We start from the raw sequence: 25,384 nt of genomic DNA, 5'->3' as shown, positions 1-25,384 counted from the left end.
TAAAAAAGACCATTCAGCTCTAGTCTTTCAGTTAATATGAAAGTAATGAAATATTAAAAGTTGGGTAACAGGAGTTTATATAAACAGAGGAAAACTTACGTTAAAAATTAGGTGTCAGGTTCTTAGTTTCTATGCAAGTAGATTTCAAAATTTGCAAAAATTCAGAAAAATGGTTTAGCATAGCAATATACAACCACTCTAAAAATAATATCATCTGTGTGACATATCCTCATCACTATTAGACATAAACTCTTAAATATTACAAAATAGATTTCCACCATTACATACCAGTCTCCAAAAGGTTTTTATTTATCATCCCAAACTAGTAGATATTATAAAAATAAACCATTATTTAATATTCAGGGTTTTTTTTTTTAACAGAAAACATATACAGAAAAAAAATAAGTTTTCTATGGATGTCCCACGAAGCATCAAACTCTGCGTTTGTTCTATTGTTGCAGAAAAATGAAGCATTTGCAAAATAAGGGAATACAGTCTTGGCAACCTGTTCTTCCTCCCTTTAAACTGCAATGCTCTGTATGCACATTTATGGAAACTTAGTAAGGCCTGAACTGAGAAGGATGGCTATCCGGAGGAGGTGGAGGAGGTGGTGGTGGCGGAGGCGGCAAAAACTGGTAGGATGAGTTGTACATGTTTGGGTCTGTCCAAATCATATTCGGTTTTGAAGGTGGAAGGTGGAATTGATGCATCTCATTAACAGAACCAAAAACTAGAGGAGGAAAGGGATACTGTTGCATCATTGGATTTTCTTTTCTATGAGGTTGTGGAAACACTAGAGATTCCTGATGCATTCTGTTGTCTGAAGAGTATAGCTGTGGTGGTCTTACTTGTGGTCTCAAAAAACCTGGAGGGCCTGACGGAGGAGGAAACGGATCCCTGGAGAACCCTCTGCCACGGTATCCCCTTGAATAACTTGAAGCAGGCTGTTGCATTGACTGATGAAGTCCTTTATTCTCACCTTTTAAAATAACACCAAAAAACCACACAGTTTTAGTATTAGTTTGGAAGGATTAAGTTCAGTCCTCACAAATCTTTCAAGTTGAAGTCAAGGAAATTTGAAAACTAAGATTATCAACAAATAATACTGGCAAATAATACATAAACAAAATAATACTGGCAACTCTATTGTTTAGTAACTTATCTTGATTTATTACAGTAATATAGAAAGAACGATCCTGAGGGCTGCAAATTCAGTCATTAAAAAAGAAATTTCACTTTCTTCCCCTCCAGACATTTTCATTTGTATTAATGAATCACAGGAACACTCAAACTGTGAGTATTTTGGAAGCTTTGGTTTAAAACAAGATTTAAAAGCAACACGTTTTAAAACTGAAGATAAATCAACACTGCATTACACTGAAGTGGTATACAGCTTTCAGATCTGAGTTGGTATTACAGCACAGACACAGGACACAAGAAATTATTCAAACTCGAATTAATAAAATTAACTTAAGTCTATCAGAAAAAAAGCAGCCTGTATCTTTAGCCAATTAGCTTTCGGCATTCATCTTTCAAAGATGAATTTTTCCCTGTACAGGTCACTATAAGCCTATATTTAAGGTTCATAACAAATGTGCTGCCACTTGATATAAATATCATAAGAGTATTAACGGGATAAGTGCTATAAAATTAAGAGCATCAAAATATTAAAAATATTACAAAGAGCTGCTAAGATATTCAAAAGGCTGTAGAATTTAAAGCGAAACATGATCTCTAAAGGATTTTAGGGCTAGAAGCAAAAATGTATTTAGGGACATAACACCGCATGAAATCACTGAATTTTAAGAACCTACGTGTACCTAGTCTTTGGCACTACACGACACAAACGTTTTCACATTTGAAAAGCTAAGTCTGGAAAGGTAGCTGGATACCAAAATTCCTACTCATTTGCATAGAGGATTAGGACTTAGACTCCTTTCGTGCGCGCAGTCCTCTCAGAAGTACTGAAATGAAAGTACTCGAGTGAATATTTTTCTTCTTTCTTCTCCTACCAGACTATAACAATGAGCCAATTTTAATAAGAGTTTTATGAAGATGCATCCAAGCAAAACTCCAGCTGAGTCTGAGTTTGAGCCTCAATTTGCCAGATATCCTTGTTGTTGAACTCCACAGCCAAACTAAATTGCACACAAGGTCAATTTATACCATGTTATTTACAGAAGAACACAGCAAATCATAACCCATACTCCCTTGACAGACTGAGTATGTCTCCCTTTGTGGGAGACGCAAACTCCTCCCTTTGTGTTCTCAGTTATGGAACATAGTTCAGTAACAGCCTCAGCACGCCCCAGGCAAAGACAGGTCTGCAATCAGCTGGCAGAATAAGGATATGGCGGAAAACATGCCGTATGCTAGATAAGAAAAAACCAGGAGAGAAAATAACCATCAGCAATGAAGGGAAAGCATAGCATGATTCAGATCCTTCCCTTAAGGGAGAACTGTCAAAACCATATGGCAAAAGCCAGTCTAAAAGATTGCAGCTTCATCTAAAGGGTAGAAGTGAGGGAGGTACTGTACATAGAGTAAAACAGTTGACAGGACAGTTACTGACTTCCCAGATCAAGAGATAAGGGGTTCACTGGGGTGCAATGTCTAGCAGCTTTACAAAGGAAGAGCAGTAAACTCACAGAAGGAGTCAGTTCAAGAAAATCAATGGGGGGGAGCACTGTGCTGTAGACAGGTGAAGCAACCTGATATGTAATCAGTAGAAAAGGAAGAGAGGAGTGGATGAGAGTCACTAGTATTTAAAGGGAGTGGTACAAAAAGCATGCAACAGAAGCAGACCAGTGAGAACAGAAAGAGTGATGAGATTTAAACTATTCAACCAAAATGGCAACCAAAAAGTAAAAAGTTTTGTCAGTAGAGAAGCATGAGAGTAGATAGGAAAATTTGGTTATTGCAAACGGAGTACAGCTGCAAGCACACACCTGGAACAGATCTCTCAACAGCAGGAGAAAGGAAGGTGAAGGCAGCTATGTATACTACGAGAAACTACACAACGTTTATTAAAACTACTATAGGTTTGTTCATCTAACATCTGTGTTAGGTAAACAGAGAGGTTCTCAATAACAGTTCTTTTAAAGGAGTATTTATATGCCATGGGTGAGGAAGAGTTTCCTTTTCAGATAGAGGAATAAATTCCCCATCTAAGATTTGTGCCTTCTCCTCGATTGTAAAAAAAATAGGTTTCTAAAAATTACACATAGGCTTCCTATATCTTCTCCCTGCACTCAAAGGCTTGAGCTGAACTTGGGCACCAGTAACTCCTGCAATAAGCAAGCTTTAAACACCAAAAGGTGGCACCTGTTCTGTATACTCACTGTGTGTCAGCTGACACTGTCCTAAGTGCCTTTGCATCTCCTCTGACAACTGTCCCACTCCTATACTACACCTTTCATTTTCTTTTTTAAAAAATTCAGGAACGTAGCCACAAATTCACGAACGCAACACCGAATAGCACAGAAATACCGGCATTATAAATGCTCAGTCATTAAGATAAATATGATGCATTTCAAACTCAGTTTAACAGATAAAAGCATTCTTCCATAGCAGTCACTCACTTGATATGTTTGTTTCTGATCTGAGTTTCTTCCTTCCTTGACTTTGAGGTTTCTTTTTCTTCTGTTTTGCCTCTCTCTCTTTTTCATCATCACTGAAATCCAAGGCCTGGTTTGAAAAAAAAAAACAACACGGGAGAACAAAGCCATATGAAGACTGCACAGAGAAGTTCAGTTCTAGCAGTAAATTGTTACTTAGAAAACAACCCGTCCTGCAGTCAGCTTAGAAGAATATTATAGCTGCACTTTCCTATTTTGCATTCGAAGAGCCATTGTGTGTTCAGCTGGCTTCTCAACACTATCAAAAACTTAACACTCCACAAATTTCTCATAAGACAATTATTCAATACTCAGTTATTCCATCTATTTTTTCCAAGAACAGCAACACTGAAGTACTGAACAAAAATTTTTGATTGCCTAGATGTTAGTACAACAAAAATCAGAAATCTCTGAGGGAGCTGGCTAGTTATTACCAAGGAAAAGCTTTTGAAGGGAAAACAGCAGACTAGGTAAATTAAACTACGAATTTTTAAAATAAACTAAAATTAACTTGGTGATCAATACTTAACTCAGTACAGTTATATTACATTTAAAAAGTACCTCTAGTCTAAAATTGTCACTAAACTGGAATTTTCTGTAGTATATTTAATAACACTGTTCCTGTTAAACTTGCAATAGCAATGTTATTCCAAAGGAATTTTTAGTTTTGGAGAAGGTTGTCATTTACAGTAGATTCAATGTCACTGCAACATCTTGTTCCTGTTACACAAGGTTTTGCTACCTTTCAAATCCTAGCTTATATATAGAATGTGGAAAAGTTATTAGTGGCAGGAAAGAAATCTGTCAGCACAATCAGTTCCTTGAAAAACAGCTCACTCATATGACTTAAAAGGGCACGGTTTGTTCCTGTTCTCCCCTTCCCAAACCTTGACAAAAGGGGTTTGCTGCTTACTCATGTATGCCTATAACATACACAGAGCATGGATCTCAAAAGCACTGCACCAAAACAGTGCTAGAAGAGCCATGTAAAAGTTAATTCTGAATACAAGTAGTTCCTCTTCTACATAACTGCAGTATGTTCTCACTCAAAAAAAGCCACAAGGAATACAAGATGATATATACCATGAAGTAAAATCTTTCACTAACTTCTGATTTTTCTAAGGACTTCCACACCATCCTCCAGTAGAGCAGAAATAACAAACAACGGGTATCTTCTGTTGCTAGCTAATTTCCATGTAACATTCCACAAAAGCAACCTCAAAGAAATCGCAGTTATCTGCTCCTGCTATCCTTGCAGCACACAGATCACACTTTGTCATCCTATGACCCCAAAGACAAGGGCAAGAGAGATTGTGTTACTGAGTCTACAGTCAAGCTGGGCTAATTACCAGCCTGTCAGAAAAGGCACGCTTACCATATACCTTAAAGTAGCAAGCATAAAAGGCCTGACATGGATTAATTTAACATTCATACAAAAATAAAGCTTCACAGTATCACAAAAAACGGACTCGAGCAATTGCACACAGTTTACCATGGGAGCTGGCCAGAAAAGTTACCAAACCAGTTGCCAGCTGAGGGCTTTATAAGAGTCTGACTGCAAGAGACAATTTCAAGCATCAGTAGCACAGAATTTAATCTGCATCCTTGTCAACAGCTGTTACCTTCAGAGCAAAAGCTACCTTCTATCAGCTCATCAGCTGTCATAGTTTGGATCTCTTAGTGTAAACTCTAACTGCTAAAACTATCCAAACATTATTCTAATTAAGGATTACAAGGTAGTTGAACCAGTGTTTTCTCCAAAACAGAGCATACAGACATATCACAAAGTCAGAACAGCCACGGAAACAAGCGTGTCATAAAAATCAATTGAGTTTGGGCATCCTTGCCATCACTGATTTTGTTCAAGCTTCCTTCCTTCCTATAGTGAAGTACAGTAAACCTTAAGTTCCCCCTGTACTTTCAGATTCTGACTTGAAGGTAACAGTATCATAATTAAAATTAATAAAAATCATTTAAAAAAAGCAACTTTGGAAAAAGCAGTGAATCTATATCTGTAAAAGTCTTGACTGCTTGACTGTATTTAGCTGAATTTAGAAGTTACTTAGGTTCCTACAAATTTAAATTACACATTTACAAGCTTATCTCCTGACCAGCTTTAAAATATACGATTAAGAAACAAGAAGAGCTCACCATTAGCCAATAAGCACATTTTGTATCATCACTAGAAAATTGTTTGATAAAAGAAAGCTAAGACTAGCCAAAACTATCTAAGTGTACACAGTCTTTCAAAGCTCTATTGATCATATACCTACAGTCCAATTGTATGCAACACTTCTAACTCTCAAACAATGATTCTCTGTGAGATGATATCTCCCCGAGAAAGGAAGACAATTTACAGGCAGAACTGACAGACAAGCATTCTGTGAGAAAAGGTAACGCTGCTCAGCTTAGTTCCATTTGTGGGAAGTAAAAAGGTATTTCAAAATGCATCATCCTCACCATAGCGGAAAAAGTAGCATTCTGGGTTGACAGACTAATACATCATTATTACAGGACCTATCTCCAAGCATAGAAAAGCCTATGTCACAACATCTCTCCTTCGAGCCAGGACAACTGGCCTGGGATAAGAACTGTGAATGCAAAAATTGATGCTGTCCCTCACAGCACCCTTCTGGCTAAGTTGTCCAACTGTGAGATGAGTGGGTTTACAGTATGCTGGGCAACGAACTGGCTGAAGGGTAGAGCTCAAAGAGTTGTAGTGAATGAGGCTACATCTGGTTGGTGACTGGTCACCAGCGGTGTTCCTCAGGGTTCAATTCTAGGGCCAGTTCTATTCAATGTACTTATCAACGATCTGGATGCAGGATTTGAACGCACCGTTAGCCAGTTTGCTGATGATACCAAACTGGGAGGTGCTGTTGACTTTCTTGAGGGTCAAGGGGCCTTGCAGAGGGATCTAGAGAGACTGGAGCACTGGGCTATGATTAGTTGATGAAATGCTGGATTCTGCACCTAGGACAGAGTAACACGAGGCACAAGCATAAATCAGGAGAGAAATGGCTGGAGAGCAGCCCTGCAGTAAAGGATCTGGGGGTGCTGGTTAACTGCAGGCTCAACAGAAGTCAGCAGTGTGCCCTGGGAGCCAAGAGGGCAACTCACATCCTGGGGGGGGCATCAAACACAGCATAACCAGACGGTCAAAAAAGGCAATTATTCTGCTGTATTCAGCATTGGTGCGGCCTCACCATTTAAGAAGGAAGTGAAGGTCCTTGAATGTGTCCAGAGGAGGGCAACAAAGCTGGTGCAAGGGCTGGAAGGAATGTCCTAAGAGGGGCAGCTGAGGACTTCAGGTTTGTCTAATTTGGAGAAAAGGAAGTTGAGGGGTGACATTATTGCTCTCTACGGCTTCCTAAAGAGGGGAAGCAGAGGGAAGTGCTGATCTCTCCCTGGGATCCAGTGACTGGATGAGGGGGAACGGTCCAAAGCTGTGCCAGGGGAGGCCTAGACTGGGCATCAGGAAGCATTTCTTTACTGAGAGGGTGGTCAAACACTGGAACAGGGTTTCTAGAGAGGTGGTCGATGCCCTAAGCCTGTCATTGTTTAACAGGCATTTGGACAATGCCCTTAATACCACGCTTTAGCTTTTTGTCAGCATTGGTCAGGCAGTTGGACTAAATAATTGTTGTAGGTGCCTTTCAACTGAAACAGTCTAGTCTATTCTATTTTAAAAATTGGTTAGAACACTAAAAACCAAACCAACCTGAAAAAAAACCTTGCCTATTTTATAGGGTAAGAAGCACATACTGTGTAGCTTAGAACTATGCTAACTATGCAAGCTTTTGGAAGATTCAAAACAAGCAGACAGATCTCATTAGGATACTATGGTAGACATAAGGCTTCCAGGAATTTCAGCTATTTCGGATAAGACAGGCTTAAGCAGAAATTGCAATGAACAGTGACTCAAGTGTTGAGCTAGAAATCAAATTGCACGAAAACACCTCAATAAAACTATCAGCCTTGCAATTCTTATTGAAGAAGAGAATAGTCACTAAAAGTACAGTTAGAGTAGAGTTAAGGAGCACTGGACAGGAAGCCTGGATGTCACTGAAGAAATCTTTAAAGATCCTACAGTAAACTACATCAAAGGTCATGAGGAGCCCTCACTTCTACACAATCCTTGTATGGAAGAAGTTCATCTCCTCTCATGAAATTAGTGTTTTATAATAGCAAACAGTAGGGAAATCTTACTAAGAAAATATTCAAAGAAAGTAACAGAGTAGGTGTCAAGTTAACCTAACAAAGAAGACAGCTTAAACACGCAAGTAATACAGTTTGCAGAGCATTAGCAGGCCTTTAAAGACAATTATTTGTGGCAAGGTAAAAGACAAAGCTGCAGTGAAAGAAGAGCACGGACAAAAATTCCCTAGCTGAAGCAAAACTATTAGGCAAGGTAAAAGCACTGCTACTCAAAGTTGAACATTCAGGTTGCCAAACATGTTCTTGAAGGACTAGAGGAACTGAAGATATAAACTTTCCCAACTGCAAAAAGCAAGTAGAAAAAGACGGCTAGTATTCTCTACACTGACTGTAAGTCCTCTCCAAGAAAAGCATGATTTTGTTTTCAATGAAAAAGAGGTACATCTAACTCTTGTCTGCATAAAAAAAAAATAAGCTTGCTAATTATTTACTCTGCATAGAAATTTTCCTACATGTATCTTGTGTAATCAAAAATAATAAAACTAAAAAAACACTATAGTTACTTCAGGTGGTGGTTCTTGATCATTCTTCCAAGAGGCATCTGAACCTTTTTCCCTAAAAGAAAAAAAAAAACCACAAATAAACCACAAATTAAGACAATCAAGATGAAGAAAGATGGTATATGGAAGCTATGAAACGTCTCGTTTGAGTCACATAGTAGCAACATATGCCAGGTTAAAAACCATAGAATGGTTAGGGTTGGAAGGGACTTCAAAGATCATCTAGTTAGAACCCCCCTGCCATGGGCAGGGAAATCCTCCACTACATCAGGTTGCCCAAAGCCTCATCCAACCCGGCCATGAACACCTCCAGGGATGGGGCATCCACAACTTCTCTGGGCAACCTGTTCCACTGCCTCACCACCCTCAATGTAAAGAATTTCTTTCTTATATCTAACCTAAATCTGCCCTCTTTCAGTTTAAATCCATTGCCCCTTGTCCTATCACTACACACCTTTGTAAAAGGTCCCTCTCCAGCTTTCCTGTAGGCCCCCTTTAGGTACTGGAAAGCTGCTATAAGATCACCCCGGAGCCTTCTCTTCTCCAGGCTGAACAACCCCAACTCTCTCAGCCTGTCTTCATAGCAGAGGTGCTCCAGCCCTCTGATCATCTTCGTGACCCTCCTCTGGACTCGTTCCAGTAGCTCCATGTCCTTCTTGTGTTGGGGACTGCAGAGCTGAACACGGTATTTCCAGGCGGGGTCTCACGAGAGCTGAGTAGAGGGGCAGAATCACTTCCCTCGACCTGCTGGCCATGCTCCTTTTGATACAGCCCAGGATACAGTTGGCCTTCTGGGCTGCCAGTGCGCATTGCCGGCTCATGTTGAGCTTCTCATCAAACAACACTCCCAAGTCCTTTTCCTCAGGGCTGCTCTCAATCCATTCTCCGCCCAGCCTGTACTTGTGCATGGGATTGCCACGACCCATGTGCAGGACCTTGCACTTGGCCTTGTTGAACTTCATGAGGTTCTCACAGGCCCATCTCTCCAGCCTGTCAAGGTCCCTCTGGATGGCATCCCTTCCCTCCAGCATGTCCACAACACCACACAACTTGGTGTCATCTGCAAACTTGCTGAGGGTGCACTCAATCTCACTGTCCATGTCTCCAACAAAGATGTTAAATAGCACTGGTCCCAGTACCGATCCCTGAGGAACACCACTCGTCACTGGCCTCCACATGGACATTGAACCATTGACCACATCTGCAAGAATCATCTGTAAAAACTGTACTGTAGCTAATAGGGTAACATTTTCGTCAAGGTATCAGATCTCCTACACCAGGAGCTGCCTGTTCTAAGAGGTATTTGGTTTTTAATGTCGTTTCTAAGTGAATAGTAATGTATGTGCTGACTTAGAACTTCACTACGTGTCACTTGAAAGATATTCCTACTTTGACTGAAGACTGAATATTTCACACAGCTAATATCAAGCTTTGATCAATATACGCTTAACATATCCTTTTGAACCTAAATTACTTTGAAACTGAATCGAGGAAGCTCACTGCAACTTTCTTATGCTGACTACAGTCCTAAGCTTTCTTATTCTTCTCGTTTCAGAACGCGTATTTGCAGTTAAAAAGGACAATAAACTAGCCTAGTAGGACACGGGCTTTAAGTACATCTATGGCAAAGTGAACTAAAGACAAAAGAAACACACCTCTAAGCTTGGCTATCAACTCAGTGTTAGGTAGATAATTACGTTTCATCTTCTAATTTGTTATAAATACAAAATTAACAAGCAAGGTAAAAGGCATTTAAGGAAGCAAAAACTCAATTGTCTTGCCCAACAAGCATCAAAATAATTTTGAAGTGGTATTACTTATTTTACCCACCACTTTAAAAGCTTCACTAAAAATAAGTCATTTATTTGATTAGCAACAAATTTGTGGAACAAATTTAAATTACACTGTTAAAAGTCTGTGAAAGGTTTTTCCATACTGCTCACAATTTTAATATATTTTGGTCTGAAATGTCAAAACACAATCCTTATCTATGCAAACTACATAAAATAGGGCCACATTGAAAATTCTTACTTGCAAAAGGGAACCATATAGTTAACAACACTGACGTGTTCAGTGTGAAAAGTCTTCAATCAGTGCTCTAATAAGTAAGGTGGTTTCTTTTCACGTATTCACCAAGTCAGCGACAATCAAGCAGCAATAGCTACGTCAACATACATAAACATTGGCTCTAGGCAGCCTGGACTTAAGAGGCCCTTAGTCAAAGGCTGCCCATGAGAACACTTGCAAGTCATCTGGTGGTACTTTGTGCCTCAACCTCTAACCACGAAACTGAAGCTCACACTCTGCGTATCACTAGAAAACCATAAAGACACACCACGTTTGTGATTATGAGCAAGTCATATTAGCATGCAAGCCATTTTAAAGTTCAATTAGAATAAAGTGTTACCAGGAGGAACAGAAGATAAGGGCTTTATACAAGCAATTTCTCAGCTGCAGAAAACTCTACCTATGCAATAATGGAAAGTAACATCTGTACAGATGAACAAACTTCTTTGCTTCTCCCTCTCATCTTGTTATTTTTGGGCAACACATGCCTGTCAGAAACACAAGAGCACGCAAGAAACTCCCAAGACCTGTGGTCTTTACACAGTATGTTGCAGTACGGCTGACTGCAACATCTAAACCTTTAAGTTCTTCAAGCAGCTTATCTCGCTCTCCCAAGGTAGCCTTCCCCATTTCAGCAAAACACAGAACACTTTTCATGCTCCAAGATACCTAATAATTTTCTGCCAAGAACAAGATAGTAATTCTTTGATTTCTGAACTCAGATACTCTAGGCTCTGGAAGTCTAACAAAAGGTGACTCAAAGGAATCACGAAAATACATGAGCTTCTTTAGAATTACTTGTGTTTCAGGTAATACAACATGAATCTATTTTTAGCAACAAATTATTTTGCATTCAAGAAGTTTTACACTACACTCATTTATTTTGCTATAAAGTGTAAGGCTTATTCATAGCACTGCAACTTTGCACAATGCAAGCAGATTGCATGCCAGATTTCAGAAGAAGCTTCAAACTCAATGTTTCTTTCAGATCATAATCCTGATTCCTTTCCTTTTCAAAGTACCATCAGTTCTGAGTAGCCATTCTAAAACTTAAGCTTATAATACTCCACAAGCTGGACTGCACACAAACTAACAAAAAAGCAGAAATTAAAAACATTGGTCATAAAATTTGCAATCTGCTAAGGTCCAAAAGCCTTCTTGTGAAGCACTAACCAAAGTTCAACTTTTCCATTATCTATGTCACCTTGGTTTCTCTATATAGACATTACAGCACAGATCAGAAATCAAAATTCTTTATCCCTTTTCAATGACATCTAGTTTGTGAAAAGGCTGCTTCAAGAAATAGTACCTATTGCCTTACAAAAGCTTAAGAACCTTTACTGACAAAATTCAGAAATAAAATATTGTTTCAGTAAAACGTAACTTAAATCATATTATTCAGAAATTGTGGTTTATGTGAGATTACACAGGTGTTCACACTGCTCATTTTGATGCAGGGCAAGAAACAACATCTGATGCACTCACTGTTGAGCTGCTCCAATAGGTCACGAAAGCATGAAACATCTTACCTAGTGTTTAATTTTGTACCATATATGATAGTCAAGTACTACCAAAAGACAAATAGTTCCCAAAACTAGTGGCAAAGCATGTAACAAACTGAAACAAGAGTCTTGCATCTCAGATGCTGAGTATGGCACACAGTTATTGATGTAGTAAGCAGATGATTAAAGTCTGTGCAGTTACTGTACTAAGCAACAAAGTTTAATGGCACAAATCAAAGACCAGCTGGCATCAAAATGTTGCATAAAAACATATAAGCGGAAGAGTGAGAAAGTGATCTATTTTGGCCTCCACTGAAAGAAAAGTATGCTTGTTGCTTCCACAGAAATGGGAAGGAATAATAAAAAAAAAAAGACAAGACTCTTGCAGGTCTGGTCACACACAGGACTAAAGAAAAAAAAAATCAGTATAAATACTGGCAGAGTTGCAATTAATGCAGAAACCAATATTATCAGCTGTAGTCAGAAAAAAATTTGCAAATACATGAGAACTAACCCTAATAAACAGAGACTAAGTTGTTTGTATGACAAAGGACTTTTTTAACCTATAATTATTTCAGACAATTATTCATCAATAATTAGAACACTAATGTCTAGCAGTCATTTATTATGCTTTACTTCTTATTCTGAATCTTTGAGTACACTTTCTTTTAAATGGCTACTAGTCCTATTCATACATGCTACGTTCCTCGGGCAGACTGGGATACACAAGTGCTATTCAGAAGCTTCTGAATATCATGCTACATTGCCACTCAAATCCCTCCCCTCTCTCAACTTTACAAGCAGGTAATTTTCATATGAAATCGTTATTGTCCAACTGCATAATAGATTGATCATTAAATTTCAGTTCTGGCCTTGTGACATGAAGTAAAAATAGTAACACAAACTTGTTCAGAATTCAAACAAGTTTATTGTAAGTTATGAAGCTAAACAAGAATCTGCAGAACAACAAAATCCAGAAAGTTCAGCTTGCAAAACTCATGCATGTGTATGTGTGTGAGATGGTGTGGGGGAGGGAAGTATCAATGAATTTTTTCTGGTTATGATATTTTAAGTAACACAGCGGCATGAAAAGAAAGGAAGCTCACTATATTAAGTTGAATAAGAAGCTACTAAACGTTAGTAGTTATAACACTTAAGAAGCTTGTAGTTTACAGCTACTCTGTACTGTTCTGAAAAGCAAAATAGTACAACCTTGTTGTTACAACACAGTTGAGAATACCTAAAAAAAAAGTTTTAATGTCAAGCTTAGTCCTACTATTTCTTATTCAAGGCTAAACTTTAACCCAGGATTTTTAGCTGTGTTAAAAAATACATTATAACCACATTAGAAAAGAAGTTGGACTCACTGTTTTAGTTTCTCTGCAAACACATACTGGGTGAAGTCCTCCACCGATGGAGCAAAATACATGCTATCTTGCACATTAATACCTTTTGCTTTGATATGCTCAGAGCTGTTGAATCTTAATACATAAAAGGGATGTAAAACAGGACCAAATATCTCAAATATCTGAAAAACAAACAAAATTAAAATGTTTAGCTATCTGCTCTTGGTAGTTTCTTTAATTTCACTGTAGACAACCATGAAGTTTTAAGATGCTTTGTATTTAAGAAGTTTGCCATTCTCAAAAAGCAGCATGAAATAAAAGTTACTTTCATGCTTTAGTTTTATTACCACGTTTTGTTTGACAGTGTATTTCTCCAGCTCCTGTTTAAGTCATGTGGAAAAGTAAGCTACCGTATGTTGATGTTGCCCTCGCCCACCCAACCACACTGCTTTCAATGCCTGCTTCTTCTACTTTACTATTCTTCTCTCTCCCTTATGCTTTCAAATCTCTTACACCTGGAACAATCTCTTGACCGTTTATTCCTCAAAGTTCATCTTTACAAGACGCCTTTAAGCCAGCTCCCCAGTTCCATGGAGAGCAGAGAATTCTGAGATGCCGTACAGAAGAGCTGCAATTTCAAGCTCTGCTTTTTTGTTTCAGTCACATGTAGCGTTCAAAGATACAGTAGTAACTGTTTCATCTCCAGAAAACATAAAATGGAATGCAACACCCCTCTCAGCAAACATTCTTCATCATACTTGCATAAAGCACACATTGGCCTTAAACTGGAACAGTTTCCTGAAACTTGACTCTAATTAGTCTACAATCTTTGCCCCCAAACTCCTTGTAATAAAAAAAACATAGCCTATTTATTCAAGACATCATCATGTATCTGAAAGCAACCTCTCCCTCTCTACAAGCACTCCCATAAAATAGCAGAAACTCATCACACACTAATTCTATAAGGATACAATAAATTCCAGGTTAGGAATTCTTGAGATTAAAAAAACAGATTACTATAGCAAGAGTCAAAAGCACGAAGAAAAACTACATATCAAGGAAACATTATCTTTCATTTAGTTGACTTCAATACTACCTGTTGGAACATAAAAGAATACTCTGGATTTTAGATTAAAGTAACAGGCTTTTATGCTTTACACACACCTTTCCTGCTGCTTGCCGATCTTCTTTAAAAATTATGCTTTCCTCATTCACCGGAGGTAGGCCTCTCAGTGATTCAATTATTACTAAAACAGAAAAAAAAAAATCAATTAGAACTTTTATGTTTCAACAGCAGTATGTAGTTGATTAAGAGAAACTTAACAAACCACTCATTATTTGTCTACTCAAGTTCAAAGAGCTTCACCTGCAAATTCTTGCGCGCACACAAAACTACTTACAATGGTACATCTCTTCTTCAGTGACCCATAAGTGGTAAGATTTACACTTGTTTACAGAATTATTGATCTCTGGGTGATGAAAGAAAGGAGACCACACGACAGGTACAGAAGAGAAGGCTCATATATCTGTGAGAGACACTTGTATTTAATGAGATGCTTCTTAATTAAGTGCATAGCAGTAATAACCTGTTTTTTGAGTGCAGATATATTCTGCCTTCTTTGCATTCCAAATGAAATTCTCCTCAGAAAAGAGAACGGAGATAGCTATTCATTAGAGCTTCCCCTAGTAACTCATTGAGAATCAGACCAGAACACAAAAGGTATCTGGCAGTCCAGTCACAGTAGCAACTGGTGGTGTCACTTATGTATCCAGATACACAATTTGAAATACATTCCTGGAATTAAATGTCATACAATAGTGTCATTCTACATTTGAGTCTAATCCATGATTAATGACGGTATGAGTGGTCAGAGAGAGCAAATGGCTCAAAATACAAAATCTTAACATTTAGTAGACTTAGTTCCTTATAAATGGGCACAGAAGCATTTTCTTCCTCCATTAAACACATAATTTGATACACAGGCTACTCCATTTTTAGGTTTTCCAGATTCAGAGACATAAAGAGTTTACTCTTTACTGAAATCTTTACAGTAGTTGAGTCTCCTCTTTAGTTGTAGTTCACATTTGTTGCTTTAGTCTACAGAAATAGCGAGTCTTTACATTCAGCAGGAATTGTGTAAAGCTGTCAATACAGGCCTAGCAGCACTGCACTCAAAAAATTCTGATTCTGAAGGTAATCTTTTCTACCTCTAAAACAACAGAATGCTCGATTAAGCATTCTCAACGCCTCTCCATCATTAAATAAAGTCATTCAAGCACTTAGTGTCACTCAGACTCCAACAAAAACTAACAAGATTATCACTGCTAAACTTACATAACAGGACTCTAAGCAATAAACATCTCATCAAGCTAAAACTCCAGCTTTGCTATTTCAATCTGCAAACACCTTGTGATGTGCCAAGCAAGTCTGTGACAACGCTACAGGCTTAACAGCTCACTGAATTTCAACAGAAGTTGGGAAATCCGTTTATTTTTTGCCTACCTATAAGATAAAACATACAGTGAAAGAACGCAATGTGTTGCTTATAAGAAATATACCTTAGCCAAAAAAAACACCAATAACAAAAAATTCAAACCAAAACACAACAAAAACAAAACATTAAAAACTCTCAGAGAATGTTCTCAACTTGATTGACGATGTGTAGCCCCCAGTCTTTCAGTAGGCTAAGGAAGGTATTCAGTAAACATAAGTCATGTTTCATAAGAAACATTATCACCTGCAGCCTATTTGACTTACAGCTCCTCCTCCATCAACCCATCCAAAATCCTCAGCTTCCACTCTTCCAGGGCCCAAACTGCAGTCCCAGGGCAGGTTTCTCATGTATACCAAAGCTGGTTATTTTCCAGGCTCAACCCACACAGTGAATTTTTCTTTGCTCTTCAACTACCAACAAAAGTTCTGTTAAATTCTGATACGCTGAGCACAAGTTAAAGTTCACAGCAAGTATTGCCATCTTTCTTTAGCTAGCATGAAAAATGCATGAACCTATACTGTTCTAGCCTTAAATTCACCTCATATGAAACAGTCAGCTTAACAGGTACCACACACTGCACACTGATGAACTTGGAAGCTTGCTACAGAGAACAGAAGAGATTTCTATTACATCAAAGCGACAGAAAGAATTCAGGACACTGATCGTTGTGCCAAAACAATATTTGCGATTTCCAAATGAGACCTCAACTTCCCTCATACTAGATTCAAACCTAGTAGGCACAGGTATCAATTTAGTTCCAAAATAAAAAACTAACCCACGATTAGCTGGCAGAGTCCCTAACGTGGTGATAAATCAATTGAAATTTAAGCCACTTAGACACCTGTTGCCAGAAGAACTGAAAAGAAAGGAAAACAGGTAGAAAGAAGTAGTCACAAAGCAAGGTAGTAAAAGCTGAAAAATAACAGATATCTTGGGGTTTTATTCCATTCTTATGGCTTTATTTCATGTATGATTATTAGTCTGTTTTCTAACTTTCACCAAACAATCTAAATTCAACAATTCATATATTTCAGTTACATAAAGTAGAATATAGACTCAAGAATTCACCTATCAGTAAATGGACAGGATCTGAAAAAGTTATAAGCACCAAGGAGGATTAAACATTTAGGACAGTTTTCAAAACTAAAGTCTTTAAAAACAGCTTTGTATAAATACATACTAGATTAAAAATAAGAATAATCACAAACTATGATTCAACTGTTTCTCTTTTAGCTCATTTTTGAACTGTTATTTTAGCTGCAAACAGCTTTCTTGAGGTCCTCATTATTATCAATAAGTAAGAAAGGGTAAAGTAGGACAAGAGGTCTATGACCAGATTACTACCTTCCACAATCTCAAAATAGCTTCCTGTACATAAACAAAATTAAATCTAACTCTGAACCAACACCACCAACAAAAATACTGTAAAGGAATTGCCTCTATTGCCTCGAGTCTTTTATAATAAAAGAAAATTTACTAGCAAAGGCTATTTGCTTTAATTCTTTTGTATTTCATTCAACATAAATACTTTAACTTCAAAATTGAACTTAATTTCTAGTTTTCATAAGCAAATTGCCTTGAAGGTAGTTCAAGCAGAATAGAACACTTGAAATAAGCTTAAATACAAACAAACCAATGGATATTTTAACATCAGCTTCAGCAAAACTTTGATTCCACGTATCAAAAACTGAGGTCCCAGGTAGATCTGAGAAGATCCCTAAATGCTTATCACATGCCGTTAAGCTTACATCCGTTGTACGTCTCAATCCCATTAAGCTTACCCTCTAGCATCTGTATATCATGTTAGTCATGCTGTCCTATGACTGCTGACACTGGCAGTTTGTATTTGGTCAAGGTGCCAGAAGTAGGAAAAAAATAAGAAGAATATACGCAATATATCAATTACTCAAGTACTGCTACACTGGCTAAAGAAGTAAGTCTTTTTCCTGTCCTCATATATTAACACGCAACCACTTGGGACTGCATTGTACTGCATCTGTGCTTTCAGTTACACACCTCCCGCATCTTTAGGGACAATTCAAACATAGCATGTACAGCCAGAGATTTCTTAAAATACTGCAAACGTTCAATCTTATTGTTGCCAGAGTTTATATATGAAAATCATAGTATATGGTGGAATAAAAGGCTTTTTAAAGAAAAAATTAGAACATGAAAGTCACACAGAAACAAACGTGTAACAGTCATTATATCTTACATCTTTAGAAGATGTAAGCCACCTAAAGGGGAATTCAGCACAAGTGTCATGTGGTAGTCTGAGTTCTCATTAAGCAACCCACTACCCCCTGAAGTAGAATGCTGCAGTAGTGATGTTTTGAGGGAACAGTTAAACATACAATTAATGCAGACACATACGGAAATTATTTTAATTAAAACCAAAGCAAACATATCTTGCCTACCTAGCTGCTCAATGATGCTGGAAACTGTCCCAAAGAGCTTCAGTTCAACATCATCAGGCAGAATTATTGATAAGTCTTCAACAGGAGGCAGTTCCTGAAAATACGAAGTCAATATTCAGAATACAATCTCATCACACTAAGACATTCATCACTTTATTGCTGCTTAAATTTGACAATCAGAAAATTCTCCTAGCATTTTGAAGATTTAATAAAAACGTCTAGTTTGATTTGTCTCTTTCAGAATAATGCTAAAAAAACTCATCTTGGGGGAATGTCACTTACAAAGACACCTTTTCTATTGAGACACTACATATTTCCATTGCAACTAAAGTAGAAGCCAATCCTATTCAACTGAAGAAAGCCAACAACTGATATTTTTGCCTCTGAATTTGGAGGCAGAGTCCAAATCCTAGCACTGAACTGCACTTTTAAAGGGCATCGTCAGAAATAAAATCTCTCTCCAATAGAAGAATCTTATCCCATTTTATCAAAACCTCACCTGATAATCATCACTCTTAACAGAAGTGCTTGACAAAGGCTTCTAGAGCAACTGAAAGACCAGAGGCCAAGATTTCCAGATCATACAATACAGCATTAAAGACAAGAGATGAATTCAGATAGAAACACCATATACTTCTACAGGACAGTACGCTTTCCAACATTAAACCAACTTCACTGCTGAGACTTAACTGAGTCATGGATGCCAGAGTAAGTCAAAGGCAAAGACCAGAAGGAAGAAAGCTAAGATTTTGATCATAAATCTCAAATTGGTAAGCTATACTATCTGTCATGCTATATACAATATCTGCCAATCCTACACTTCAAAGCAGAAGGTTTCTAAAACAGTTCCACTATCACTCTTTAATACGTGCATATTTTTTCCCCTAAGCATATATTCCAGTTAAATACTTTTTAAATCTTTTATTTTACCTTTGACTCATGCTTCAGCAACTTCGCTATTATTGGGGAGTTTTGGGTAAAAGACTAATCATCATCATGTTTCATTTTTAACAGATACATTTTAATTTTTCAAATTGTATTCTCTCAAACTTACATAAACAATCTACCACCTCTTTACATAGACTAGCTGCTAGAACTTCAGTTCTTATTAACTATCACCAGCAAAAAGCTATAGCTTTGCTGAATCGATGAAATAATCGGGCCAGTACTTAACAGGAAGACAACATTTTGTAAATACTTGGACTTGAAGCTAGTAAGCTAACGAGACAAAAGAGCAAATCAACAAAACATTTTCAGGCTAACATGGATTTTATTTAAATAAATAATTGAGATAAAAGGTAAACAAAATCTGATAAGCACATCTATTTGAGCAAGGATTTTTGTTCAAAGGACCAGTGCTGTAAAAAAAAAAAAAGTTGTCATAGAATCACTTATAATGGTTCTACTGCTAATCATACTTCAAAATGAAGTTCATGTAAGCAGGAATTGCTCTGATGTTTTACTCCTTCAGAACACAATGTTATGTGTGTTTCTCAGTCTTCGATTAATTTCAGGGATAAAAGAATATCCTAAGAGCTTCTCTTTACTCCAAGATTCTCCAGAGCAACAGTTTAATAATTAACAACATAATTCTATCTCCTGTTGTTGCTACTACTAATGTGTGTTAATGCCTCTGCCTTTCCAGACAGTCACCTAGCAATCGATTACAAAATCTTACAGAGCACTGGAACAAATGTAAATGTATCCAAATGCATCTGCTCTTCAGAGATTTTTTTCCCTCTACCTTTCTAATAATTTCTTATACCCTTCACCAGACTTGTTTCTCATTCCAGAAAGCATTTCATTTATGAAGGGAAAAGATCTACAGAACAAACATATACTGTTAATGTAAATTGACATTACAGCGTTATATTATCTTTCATTTGTAATCCATTACAAATGATGCATAGCTAATCACCCATTAGCAGATTATTACTAAAACTCATTCCTTTAAACCTCTTAATTTTGAAATAACAAGGAATAATGGCAGCAATACTTAACGAGTATGTTATTTATGAGAACCAAAGCCAAAAAACAGTATCTCATGCAAATTAAGGTTCTGATCTGCAAAACATAAAACGGTGCTATAACAAAAACTGGAGAATAAACCAAATACAAACCACTTCTATGACCACTCTAATAATTTTGCTTAAGTGAGTAGAGGTAATGCAGTCTGAACCTCTAGAAGGCTTAATACAACATTTCAAATTTTTACCTCAAGGCTAAACATACTTAAGATATGTCTGCAAGACATAAGAGAACTTGCAGTCTCTCACAGAGAGAAAAGATGATGAAAGCCTGCAATACACAAACAACAAAACATGTACTAAAATATTCAGAAATTTGTTTCCAATAGTTACAACTGATTTTATACAAATACAAACCTAAAATGAGCTGTGAACCTCACTTCAGAGCGGTCTTAATGTAATGAAAAACAAGGCATTTCAAGTTATTAGCCGTGCTATACCTGAACTAGTGTAAAAACCTATGTTCCATCACTAGGTACTGCAATGACTTAAAAACATACTAAGTCAAAATATTTTAAGTGGGGTTACTAGAAAACAGTTTAAAAGACAACACATTGCACTTACATCAATAGGCAACTCATCTTTTGCTTTAACACAGTAAGATCTGTTACCCTTCTCACTTGGATGATCATCTTCATCAGATACTGTTGAAGGAGAACACGAAGAGGAGGATGTAGTTGATGAACTATCTGAATCCGCATCACTGAATAAAACAAACACAGGAGTCAGAACACAGACATCTACATTACAGATAAAAAGAGTGGCTAGATTATGCATTACTCAAACACCTTTGGTTAACAGGTCTATATTTCTCACATGTATACATTTGTATACAGAAGAGTAGCAATCTTTTCTGAACCTATAAGCTTATAAAAAAACCCACACCTCAGAGAAGCGGCAGCTTCGGCAGTTCAGAGCAAACACTAACAACTACAATGGCTCATTTGGGTCCCCTCTGTTTCACTGTGGAATGGCACATGTGGCATGAAAGCAAACATCTCCAACTTCACCTAGCCCAGTTTCTCCCACTGGCTACCCCAGGCAAACGTCTGGCACCAGCAAAACTCCCTCTGTCAGACACAGCCAACAGTCACAGTTTGGGACCTACACTTCATTCGTTTGCAAGTGAAATGAGACCTTAGAGTGACAGGATGATCACTTCAGTATAGTACCTAAATCAATACAGCCAAATTAGGACTATAATGTCTATGCACTATCAGCTAATTTCCATTTTATGCACTACTTAAACTCTTAGTATTGAATATCACTTGACATAACTGAGCACCAAAAAAAATTTCTAAGATAGTACATTAAACTACCTTCTACAGCTCCCAGTCACTCCTCCTCTTGCACAATCCCAACAGTAGTACAAAGCTAAGTGAAAGTCAAGAAAATACTTATTCCAAGCAATGCATCTTGCACGACAAAAAAAAAACAAAACTAATTTTTGCAGATAAAAGGGATTAGTTTCATAATCCATGGCCTGTCTGAATTCCCCTAGTACATATTCACAGATTAGTAATTTAATATGAGATGTTTATTATCTTAGACTCCTAATATTTCAAGTGAAGAACAAAGTGAAGAGCACAGCAAGAAACCAGTCCTTATTCATGTCAACATGTTCCTTTTAGCAAAAGTCTAAGTTCTTCCAAGAGTTGGTGAAAGAGATAAACGTGTGACATAATTGAGCCTGATTAAAAAACATGTCACAAACCTCACATAAAAATACAGCAAAACAAGCAAACTTTTGTAAAACTACATCTATCCTTTCTTACCTGATCTGGCCATTAACAAAGCAGCATTTAGAAACAAAATGATAAATAAAATACCAAAAATACTTCCTTCTGGAGTCTTTGGTATTACATTGTCTCCTTGACAAACAAATGGATGGCTTTCCATTATTTGTTGCTGTGTTTATTTTTTTTTTTTCCCAACAAATGCTGATAGGAAAGACAATGAATAAGAGCACCTCTCCAAATAAATCTTTTGAAAAAGCCAAATATGGACTTCTTGGAACAAAATCAGCACAGCAGAAAGACAAAAATCTGTCAGACTACCAGAAATCAATCAGCGGAGAGAGGGGGGGGGAAAAAAGAAAAGATACATATAGACAGCTAAATAAGCTAAAGCTATCAAAATTTTGTCTGGACTATTTACCTGAACATCAGTGTAATAGATTTTGGAAAAAAGACTACAGGTAAAGCCTCTGCCACAGGTCAGGAATTTTGTTCTCCACCACTTCCTAATGTTCTACAAAACCTTTGAACAGAGCAAACAAAGTATTTCCAAAGCCAAGCTTTAGCTCATTAACTGTTAACGAAGCTCAGTATCTTAAGAGGGGATCCTTAGACTTCATTTGAGCCTCCACTAGTTAGGAGCAAACGCCTGTCTTGCTGCAATGGCCCAGAAAGAAATCACATAACTCACAGAAACAGACAAAGCGTGCAGGCTTCGAAGACTGAAACAGAGCCCACATCTAACCACAGTTACTTTTCACCAACTATACTACACACCAAAGTACAGATGCAAGTAGGAGATGGAACCTTCTACAAAAAACATACAGGTTGATAAAGAGCTTTTCCACTGAGATGCCAACATTAGAGCACGAGTTAAGATCTGCAGGCTCTGTACCTTGAATCCTATATTCCATTTTTTCTCAGCAATAACGCTGCAGACGTCTTGTCAGGAGTGATATCAGAACACCCTGTGAAGACCATGTCAAACAAGACATTCAAATGGTCACGGTGGCCCAACCAACCATAACGCTCTACGGGCCAACACCATCAAACTCATGTTTTCATTAAACCCTTACAGTCATTGTTTTGGAGGCTCGTTAATTCAACAAGAAATCTCCTAGTCAAACATAACCGAGAACGTCACCTTTAAAAGTAAGTAGAAAACGACCGAAGCTGAAACACCGGGGAGGGCCCAGGGGCGGGCTCGGACACCCCTGCCGCGGGGCCGGCGGCCCGAGCCGCCCGACAGCCCGCCAAGGGGAAAGACCGACCCGCGGAGAGCGACGCGCCCCGCCCGGCCCCGGAGCTAAACCCACCTGTCCGAGTCCGACGAAGGGCCGGCGGCAGGAGGCTCGCTGGGACCCGCGGGCGGCGGCGAGCAGCGCGCTCCCTCGGCTGCGGGCGGCGGGGCCTGGTTCTCCCCTCCGCCCTCCCGGCGGCTTGGAGAGCTCGGGGCCCCCTCCATGTCTGCCGCCTGCTCCTCGCCCGGCGCCCCCTCCGCGCTCGCCGCCTGCTCCTCGCCCGGCGCCCCCTCCGCGCTCGCCGCCTGCTCCTCGCCCGGCGCCCCCTCCGCGCTCGCCGCCTGCTCCTCGCCCGGCGCCCCCTCTGCCTGCTCCCGGCCCGGCACCCCCTCCATGTTTGCCGCCTGCTCCTCGCCCGGCGCCCCCTCCGCGCTCGCCGCCTGCTCCTCGCCCGGCGCCCCCTCCGCGCTCGCCGCCTGCTCCTCGCCCGGCGCCCCCTCCGCCTGCTCCCGGCCCGGCGCCGGGCCGGCGGTGCCGGGCCCAACCGTCAGGCTCTCCATCTGCGCCACCACCTCCATTTCGCTACCGGCCGCACGCGCCTCAGCCGCCCCACGCGGACCACGGCCACGCCCCCGGCCACACGCTGCTTCCGGCTGTCCCCAGCGCCGACGCACCGAGGCTGCCCGGGCCCGGCGAGGGGCAGCGGCGCATGCGCGGTTGTGGCGCTGCGCCCCGGGGGCGGGGACGGAGGGCTGGTTCTGCTGTGACGCGGCGCGCAGCCGTGGGAAGTGGCGGTGCTGAGTTTTGTCATCCCTTTTAGAGTCTCGTTTACTTTAGTCTTAACGCGAAGGAGGTTTCGTGGTTAATTTAAATCAAACGCCAAAGTTTTGTTTTTAGGAGGCGTGCCTGAAGGACAAAGCTGGAGGTCGTTGCTGCTTTTGCTAGGGACCGAGTGGGGTGGATGCGTTTTGATATTTTGTAAATACGCTGGCAACACACAGAGGATTCGTGTAATTGAAACATAAAATTGAGAAGTTTTTTTCTGTTTTCTATATTCTATGATTTTTTTTCTATGAAAAGCTCTGTATTACCCAATTACTACAGTAATACCTAACCCTACTGTAGAATCCCCATAATAAAACAAAACCTAACCGCATCCTTAAGGTCACCAAACCAGTCACCACAGCATAAATGTCCATTTGTACTCTAGGTTCACCACAGATACGCACTGTTTCAGAGCTTGTGGGTTTTTTGGTGTCTGTCCAATGCCTCGCTCAACTCTCTGGGGGAGCCTGTTGGTGTCTTAGTCTTTTCTCTTGTCATCCTCAGATCTGGCCATCCATAGTGCCCTCTCCTGTAGGAGAGAAAAGGAATTCCCTCAGCCCTCCCCCAAGCTCTGTATGTTTGGAGACTTAAAGCTCTTCCCCCGAGGCAATAACTCAGGAGGTAAGAGATGTGTCTTCTGTTGAATACAGTTTATCCATGGCACAGCCCAAAAGATGTTTCAAAGACAAGCCTCACCAGGAGGTTACTGTGACTGTGAGCTTACTGACAAGCCTCTTCAACCCAGACTCCAAACTGCAACCTGACAACTGTGCTCCTGTGCCAATGCTGTGTGTTCCTGACCATCGCAGAGCTTCATCACGCTGTCCTTCGGACTGGCTTCCAAATCAAGAGCTAAGGCTGTCTTTGCTCCTAGTCAACAGGGCGAGCATAGAGCAATATAGGTCTGAGGAGGGAACCCATAAATAAATACATGAAAAAGTAATGTGTGATAATGCTGGGAGTGCCGAAGAGGACTGGGACTTGAATACCTGGTGAAAGCAGGGGAGAGAATGACACATTCTCCATGTAATAAACTTCCCCTCCAGCTCTGAAAGAACTGTGTGCCTACAGCTCAAAGGGCACCCAAAACAGTCCATTCTTCTCCAGAATGTCCAGGCTATGTTGAAAAAACCATCACAAGAGTGCTTCACAAGTACTCCATGCAGGATGAAGGGAGTATCTGACTGGCAGAAGATGTCTTTCTCTGGTAGTTCCACTCTTTATTTACTACATGGCACAGCAGATACAATCAGCAGAATTTATTTAGTAGGAAAATTAAACGTATACAGATATGCATATAGCGTATTTCATCAGGTTGGTGGTTTTTTTTACATTTATGTAAAATGTTGAGTAGGTCAAACAGAATAGGCACATTACGGGCATTTGGTATTTT

At 39.3% G+C, this 25,384-nt stretch overlaps 1 protein-coding gene across 1 annotated transcript; it reads right to left on the bottom strand.

Moving 5' to 3' along the window:
* Positions 1–175: 175 nt before the first annotated feature.
* On the bottom strand, positions 176–24,795 carry NAF1 (nuclear assembly factor 1 ribonucleoprotein). Its single transcript, XM_086612494.1, has 9 exons — positions 24,716–24,795; positions 23,242–23,979; positions 20,754–20,892; positions 18,163–18,256; positions 14,415–14,497; positions 13,272–13,432; positions 8,339–8,390; positions 3,582–3,687; positions 176–979 (listed from the first exon to the last, which is right to left on the bottom strand). Exons 1-9 carry the CDS (start codon positions 24,793–24,795, stop codon positions 558–560), a joined length of 1,875 nt encoding a protein of 624 aa, XP_086468620.1. The 3' UTR covers positions 176–557.
* Between the last annotated feature and the right edge of the window lie 589 nt (positions 24,796–25,384).

Source organism: Tauraco erythrolophus, chromosome 5, assembly GCF_009769465.1.
Source record: "Tauraco erythrolophus isolate bTauEry1 chromosome 5, bTauEry1.pri, whole genome shotgun sequence".
NCBI lineage: Eukaryota > Metazoa > Chordata > Aves > Musophagiformes > Musophagidae > Tauraco > Tauraco erythrolophus.
The sequence above is the reverse complement of the archived record's forward strand: the minus strand, read 5'-3'. Positions and strand labels throughout refer to the sequence as shown.

Coding starts and splice junctions, on each gene's coding strand:
- NAF1 (XM_086612494.1), bottom strand. CDS start 24,795: ATGGTCAGGAACACACAGCATTGGCACAGGAGCACAGTTGTCAGGTTG. Junction 20,893..23,241: donor CCTTCGTCGGACTCGGACAG/GTGGGTTTAGCT, acceptor TGTTTTATTCAG/TGATGCGGATTCAGATAGTT. Junction 18,257..20,753: donor AAGATGAGTTGCCTATTGAT/GTAAGTGCAATG, acceptor TCGTATTTTCAG/GAACTGCCTCCTGTTGAAGA.